Raw genomic sequence first — 7,735 nt, 5'->3', positions numbered from 1 at the left:
GTTTTTCGGCCAGACAGATCATTTGATCGAAGGAATTCGTGAAGAATTCTTTGCAGCTACATAATGTTCTTTGAAGAAAAACGATCTTGCAAAGAATTTTGAAGCTCAAGCGAAAAGTTTCCATCATCTAGATGAAAAAAATAATTCAAATTTGAAGTATGTATATCTTTCTTCGATAGACCCATACCTTAGTCAACAGACAGCCACGTACATGCGAAACCAAAGGATGGAGGTCAAAGATGCTACTCTTGGTCAAATTCAGCAATGTGTTCTCAAACCTCTTGATAAGTCGTGTAAGCAAAAAAGAATTCTGATCAGAATTCATGGATAAGACTAAAGAACGCTCTGAAGTCTATTCCAGGCCAGATCTTTCCATTAAATGCCCAAAATCCAAAAACTCATGTAGTTGTGACACAAAGAAGAAGCGTCACTTTCGGAAATACAAGAAGCCCTTTCCTGATAAGTTTCGAAAGAAGAAGTTTTCAAGATTTCGAAAGCAAAGATTCTTCAGGAAAAAGAAAGGATTTTCCAAATCTACTCGATGTTTCCTTTGTCGAAAAGAATGACATATTGCAAAGAACTGCCACAACAAGAGTAAAAAGATGACGCAACACCTGATCCATTCTATTTCAAGCTTAGCACCAGATCTTGATATAGATCATCATGATCTTGAATCATTTTTGTCCTACGATAGAGACGTTATTTGCAGATACTCAGATTCTTTCTATTCCGATGCAAGCTATGACTCAGATTCAGACAACAGAGATGAATGCTGCAGGATCAGCAGTCCACAAAAGGAAGTCCAAACTCCTCATGTTTCGGTCACTATTTTTGATCTTGACGAAATTAATGATTTAGTTCATGTCATTGCATTTATCGATATAGGAGCTCACACTTCTATGCAAGCTAATGAAGAATGTGAAAAGTTGATCCAGCAAGGATTAGTTGCACCAACAAATTCTCCATAGGCATGCAAAGCTTTTTATGTCAACAACAGAGCAGAACAAGCACGAAGCAAGTTGAGACTTGTGATTGATTATAAGCCTCTAAATGAATTCTTGCAGGATGTTAAATTTCCATTGCCTACAAGGAAATCTCTCTTACAACACCTCTCAGGAGTTGTTATCTACTCTAAATTCGACCTCAAGTATGGCTTTTGGCAATTAAGAGTTCATCTAGAAGAACAGTACAAGACCGCCTTCTGCTTACCCAATTGTCATCTCCAATGGAGAGTTTTACCGTTTGGATTCAAAACGGCTCCCTCATTGTTTCAACAAGCGATGCATAAGATTTTCAGGCCCATTCTACACGCGGCTCTCATCTACATAGATGATATCCTTCTCTTTTAAGCCTCAGAAGCAGATCATGTTGAACTTCTCTAGCAGTTTAATTCAATAGTAGAAGAATACGAATAATGCTCTCAGCCCGAAAAATAGTGTGGCCCAGCCCAACATTGATTTCTTAGGTGTCCCATATAATTGATGGAAGATTTGCACCTCAGGCCCATCTGGCCAAAGAATTACTCACTTTTCTAGAAGACGATTTGTCTAAAAAATAAGTTCAGCAGTTCTTAGGTGTCATCAATTACCTCAGTGACTTTATTCTGAAGTTGTCTAAGTCAACTCAACCTCTCAAAAAGATGCTAACAAAGAATCCTCCAACATGGACAAGCAAACAAACTGTAGTAGTCAGAGCCTTAAAGCAAGTCATCCAGGAACTGCCACCTCTTAAGATTCCTTCTTCAAGGACACGCATTGTTCAATCAGATGCAAGTGATAAGTACTGGGGAGCAGTATTTTTCGAAGATGTTAATGGAAAACGACAAATATGTAGGTACAAAAGTGGTCGATTTAAAGACTCGGAGATGAACTATCATTCCATATTTAAGGAGATCCTAGTCGTCAAAAGTGCAATAGAGAAATTTGAATTCCACTTGATAGGCCACAAGTTCAAAGTCGAGACGAACACGTCTTCCTTCCCAAGGATGTTACAATTCAAACAAAAGGTGGTCCCACATCAGCAATTATTGCGCTGGAGTGAATGGTTCTCGCAATACGACTTCATATCGATCTATTTAAAGGAAAAACATTCTAGCAGACATGCTTAGCCGAAAACTGGTAACTCTCATTAACCCATTCTATTGTATAATGTCTACAGAGGAAATCCTTCCTTCTATCCCGACATCATCATCCAACCCAAGCCAATCCAGTTCACCAGGTCTTTATGATTATGAAAGTAACATTCCCAACGATGCCAAAGAACTCATCTATTCTGAAACCCTCCATCAAAAAGCAAGGCATAAAGTTTTTATGTATCAATCTCTAGGTCTCCAATCATTTGGTCCTCACAATGATTACACTTGACCCTTAAGAATCCATCCAGATTACCTCTTTGCTCATCTTTTCCATTTCAGAAATCTTTACATGCAGAAGAAGTTATGTGCTTCCTTTGGTACCTATGTTCTATCTATACGATAGTCGTTCATTTTGATGTCCCCACTACTTACCAATATACCTCCAACACTAATGCGAAAGGATTTTCAGGAAGCTTTGTTACTTTTCTCATATGGTTCCAACCTCTTGCTACATAGAACAAAAAGTTTGTCAAGTCAGCAAAAAAATGTGATGCCGATTCTCACATCGAAGAAATTGAAGACAGACTATCCAGAGAGCACTACCTATTGGCATCCTCATTCGATTTGGTTTTTCCATCGCCAATCAACATCAACCCCAGTTCAAAGAAGGTCTATGCAACGCCAACCGTTCATCTGTATAAAGACTATCATCATGGGATCACCCCTCACATAAATCCGTCTGATCAAGATATTTATGAAGACTTTCAAGCCGCGTCATTTCATTTGAATCACACCAGGTTAGACTTTTCTCATCCCCTACAAGAATCATTGACAGTATTATCCGTTTGAATACCAGCAGAATCTAGATGACGACCTTTTAGTGTTTAAAGAAAATGAAAGGATGATGCGACAGTCCCAACAAGATCATCAGTCTCAACAACAAAGTAATCAGTCTCAGCAGAGCTCGGCCCAATTAGATGATCCACCAGCATATGGTTCATTAGTAGGATACTCACAAGACCTAATAGAAGATATCATGACAGATTGAGAACTTGAAGTCTCGAGGCCCAAGGAATGAATTTAACAGAGAAGTAGGTCTGTCAAGTTCAACGAGACAATCCAATACACGCCCAAGTTATTCAAGCCCAAGCCCTGATTGTCCAAAAAACGAATTCGGAGTCTATGAGTTTGGATGTTGTCAATATCTCATCGAAGAATTTAAAATGGACACTAAAGAAACAAGTCACGTGAAAGACAAAGACAAGACGTGACATTGTCCTTATGTATAATTATTACAGTTATATAAAATTATTGATGTTTACTATTTTTAGAAGTTAGCGGCTGTGTCCGCACGTTTTATTTTAGCAAAAATTTTGTGGTCTATCCACTAACTTATTGCAATTTGTTTTTAGTACGCATTATTACCTTAAGTGGAGAGTATTATCTCCAAACTTATGGTTTCGTGGGATTTCCTTATCCCTTCTCATGGTTTCAAAATGTTATAAATATGTGTGTATGTTATTAGGAGGAGGCAGAACGAAAATTACCTCTCTCTCTAAATAAAATAATGGCTTTCTAGAATCGTTTCCTTCCACTTTCCATTTCCATTTTTAGCCCGCGTATATGCTTCTATACTTAGTAGAATAATTATATAATAGTTGAGGTCATATGTCTGTTAATTGATTGAGAAGGAGTGTAAGGATTAGTTATATGTTAGGATTAGTTATATGCAGACCTCTTAAAATTCATGAGGCATTTATATTTATATTTGATATTTTCTTCTCCTAACAGTGGATTTGATTGACGTCAAGACAATGTCGCAGTCTATAATCGTCTTTTACCGGAAGATGAAAATATATAAAATAAAACTCTCATATTATTATTGTAGGTTGCATATTTCTTGTTGTATTTTTTCGCTTAAAATTTTTACTTCTAATTACCGTTGCGCTCTTTATCCGTCTGCTACTGATATCAGAGCAGGTAAAGAAATTAAATATAGTGTGAACAAAAATATTATCAATAGAGTCCGTCTATACTCCCAATCATTTCTCAAGCTGACCTTTAAACCAACAATCACTTGAAACAGATAACCTGCCGGTTATTCTCCTACACCCACGATCACGCGTGTCATTCATCGGACGGTCACTTTCCTTTGACTTGACGACCACAGTCAAAAACCCTAGCGATCGATCCCCCCCGTTTTGTCTTTAAAAAGAAACAAATAATAATATAAAAAAACAACTCCCCTTATTAAATGAGTACTAATCTCAGGCTTTATATTAAATACTCATACACACATATATACCTTTTTCCTATATCATATTCTTCCTTTGTCTCTCATTTGTCTCCTTCACCTTTTTTCTTAATTAATAAAAAGATTATTATCACCATCTTCGATCGTCTTCATTTCCTTTTTCTTTCGAATTTTTTTTTTTTTTTTTTTGAGGATAATTTTCTTCGAATTCAATCTATATTTTCATGGCGATTTTACCAACTACCTCTTCAAACTTGGAGTTGACTATCTCCGCCCCTGGTTTATCTTCATACCCTGGATCTCTTCCTCCATCAGGTAATTATAATTATAATTATAATTATATATATGTAGCATCTCTGATTCTTCAATATTTTGATCAAAATGGATTCATAAGTACTATGATTAATTTATGTATTATTATTATTATAGGATCTTTTTGTTGACTGATTTTTCTCAACCTTTGGGTACATGCTCGTAATCAAGCTCACGATGAACCCTTCGAAACAGTTGTAATTTGTTGATTATATATATGGGCATCTTCGATCACGATGAACTAAACCGATTTTACTTCAAAAAATTTTTTTTTTTAAACCGACTTTAGATTTCAAACTCTCTTTATTCCATGAAGTTATGCTATATTTAAAATATATAATCGAAAATTTTCATATGTGAAGAAAATGATCAATAATATATATACTAAAAGAAGCTTTGTTTTTTCACAGTTCGAGATTTGGACATAAATCAAGTTCCATTAGGAGAAGAAGAAAGTTTTGAAGATGAAGAAGAGAGTAGCAACGGAGGGCCTCCACGGAAAAAACTCAGGCTTACCAAAGAACAATCCCGTCTCCTCGAAGAAAGTTTCCGACAAAACCATACATTAAACCCGGTAAGTATATACTCTATATATATATATATATGTGTGTGTGTAACAATCGCTTATGTATTAAATTACATGCATAAATCTTAATTATTATATCATCTTCGAGTAAGAATTTTATATATCATTTTAATTAATTATCTTCTGTTTTGATATTTATAGAAGCAGAAAGAGGCTTTGGCTGCCCAATTAAAATTGAGGCCAAGGCAAGTTGAGGTCTGGTTCCAAAACCGTAGAGCCAGGTATATATGAATTCAATTTTTCGAGTTTAAATTTTGATCAAGTACATCTCTTGTTGTTGTTAGTTGGAATTTAAATTATGTTCGGTATGGTAGACATTGACGTGTTCAGAATCTCATGGGAGAATGGTACACACATAGGATTCTAATTAAGACTACAATTACCCTAGTGAATCCGTATCCATAATAGTTAAGAGTCACGTACGTCTGATCAGAAATTTAAACTAAATAGTTTTATGGTAATATATGGGATTTTATTTTTATAATAACAATTTTGCTTTCATGGGTCATTTTCTAATCTAGTTAAAGATCATATATTAAGGGACATTTCGGTGGTCGAAAAGGTTGAATTGGTTGAAATTTAAACTAAATCATTAGTTTTGGTAAATAGATTTTAGGTTGATATATAGGAGAAATTAAGTCTAGGAAAGTCAAAACTTAAAACATTTAATTAGTTTCGGTCGGTCATAATCGTAAAAGCTAGATATATGAATTAGTAATTAAAGACCAATTGTTGGTCAAGAGTAAATAAAACCTGGTCATATATATATACCGTTTGCTCATGAGAAAAGCTCTTTTCTTTCTTTAGCTCGTGTGCGAGTCAGGTCATAACTCCTACTATAATTAAGTGCTACTACCTTTGACTCATTATTCCATCTTCCATGCACGAACCTAATATATACGGAAACATTTATGATACTACTATATATAAAAGCATCAAAACTATAAATAATCTTCACCATTTATTTTTTTATTTCTAATGCAATATATAGTACATTCTAAATGTAACGTCATGCATGTTTCAGACATGAGTTTTAGTGATTATCTTCAACTTTAATTATTTCTCACTCAACTCCTACTTTTGTTCGGTTGTGTACTAAAAACAAAGATGAAAAAGAAGTTTTTAAATGCTCTCCAAGTATATGTAGTATGGACTTCAAAAAGAAAGTATATATAGTATGCATTCGGTCTTCTATACACATACACATACTCGAGAGTTGATCGGTTAGTGATATCATTTATTATGTGGTGAGAGTGAAAAGGAAGTTTTGCTAGAGAGAAGTTTAGGGTAAAGGACGAGATAGCATTCAAGATGATATTAAATGCACTTTTTTTTTTTTTTTCCCTTTTTGAAGATTTCCTCTTTGGTTTTGGTTTTACTTGAATGCTTTTACTATAAAATTTCACCTTTGAAAAGTCCAAAATATATATATTGCATTTAATTTAATACTCTTTGGAAACACATCAAAAGAAACTCACAACGAATTTTTTTTTGAAAAAATTGATGATCTCATAGGAAAAGACCTAGCTTTTGGGGAACCAACTATTGCGACTTTGATCGATATCAAACTATCTAAAATATTTATGCTTGGAGTCCATGATACTTGAATAAAATCTATTTTCATGGTTGACTTGGATCAAATCTTAAAGTTTAGAGGAGAACTAACTAATTTTTAATGTGTTAAAATAACGTTGCACACTTATGATTCTGTTAACTTTATTATACAATCTAGCTATATGTATCTTATGCGTAAATGAAATGGACCACCACTTGAAAAATGTGACTTATAAAAGAAAATGAAAAGGTAGCTAAGGCTATCTATTTTAGGCACATTATTTTATATATGTGGTCCATTAATAAATTAATGACGTTGTTTTAATCATCATGTTTGTTTGTTTTATAACACAATTATATATAGGAGCAAGTTGAAGCAGACAGAAATGGAATGTGAATACTTGAAGAGATGGTTTGGTTCATTAACTGAACAAAACAGGAGGCTGCACAAAGAAGTGGAGGAGCTCAGGGCCATGAAAGTGGGCCCACCCACCGTGAACGGCCGCGACCCGCTTCCGGCGTCCACCCTTTCTATGTGCCCTCGATGTGAGCGCGTCACTAATTCGTCTGACAAGTGTAACAATTCTTCCAGCAGAATTACTACAGCCACCACTACTATTACTACTGCCACGACCGCTACTACTACGAGTGATCATTCCGTATTGTCGCCTAAAGTCTCGTCTGCCCTCCAATTAAGACAGCCTTCATCAGCTTGTTAGTAATTCTCATTTGATTAATCATGTGACGATCCCCAGAGGGCAGTGAAATTAATACTATATGATAATTAATTAGACATTAATTAATTAATGTTAATAGCCAGTTTTACACAATTGTGAGGGGTGTATTGATGGATTGGATGGCTTCAAGTATCTGATCGATCTGAATAGGTGCTTACTTGATAGTACTTAATTTAATAATTAACTGAAAATTGGTTCATGAAATACCTAATTTATAC

At 34.9% G+C, this 7,735-nt stretch overlaps 1 protein-coding gene across 1 annotated transcript; it reads left to right on the top strand.

Moving 5' to 3' along the window:
- Positions 1-4,552: 4,552 nt before the first annotated feature.
- On the top strand, positions 4,553-7,499 carry LOC139885071 (homeobox-leucine zipper protein ATHB-17-like). Its single transcript, XM_071869024.1, has 4 exons — positions 4,553-4,643; positions 5,051-5,214; positions 5,368-5,447; positions 7,145-7,499. Exons 1-4 carry the CDS (start codon positions 4,553-4,555, stop codon positions 7,497-7,499), a joined length of 690 nt encoding a protein of 229 aa, XP_071725125.1.
- Positions 7,500-7,735: the final 236 nt, after the last annotated feature.

Source organism: Rutidosis leptorrhynchoides, unplaced genomic scaffold (assembly GCF_046630445.1).
Source record: "Rutidosis leptorrhynchoides isolate AG116_Rl617_1_P2 unplaced genomic scaffold, CSIRO_AGI_Rlap_v1 contig75, whole genome shotgun sequence".
Taxonomy (NCBI): domain Eukaryota; kingdom Viridiplantae; phylum Streptophyta; class Magnoliopsida; order Asterales; family Asteraceae; genus Rutidosis; species Rutidosis leptorrhynchoides.
The sequence above is the reverse complement of the archived record's forward strand: the minus strand, read 5'-3'. Positions and strand labels throughout refer to the sequence as shown.

What these genes read in the sequence shown, in the direction of transcription:
- LOC139885071 (XM_071869024.1), top strand. Translation starts at nt 4,553, where the DNA reads ATGGCGATTTTACCAACTACCTCTTCAAACTTGGAGTTGACTATCTCC. An exon ending in AAAACCATACATTAAACCCG is followed by an intron (nt 5,215 to 5,367) that starts GTAAGTATATAC and finishes TGATATTTATAG; the next exon opens with AAGCAGAAAGAGGCTTTGGC. An exon ending in TTCCAAAACCGTAGAGCCAG is followed by an intron (nt 5,448 to 7,144) that starts GTATATATGAAT and finishes AATTATATATAG; the next exon opens with GAGCAAGTTGAAGCAGACAG.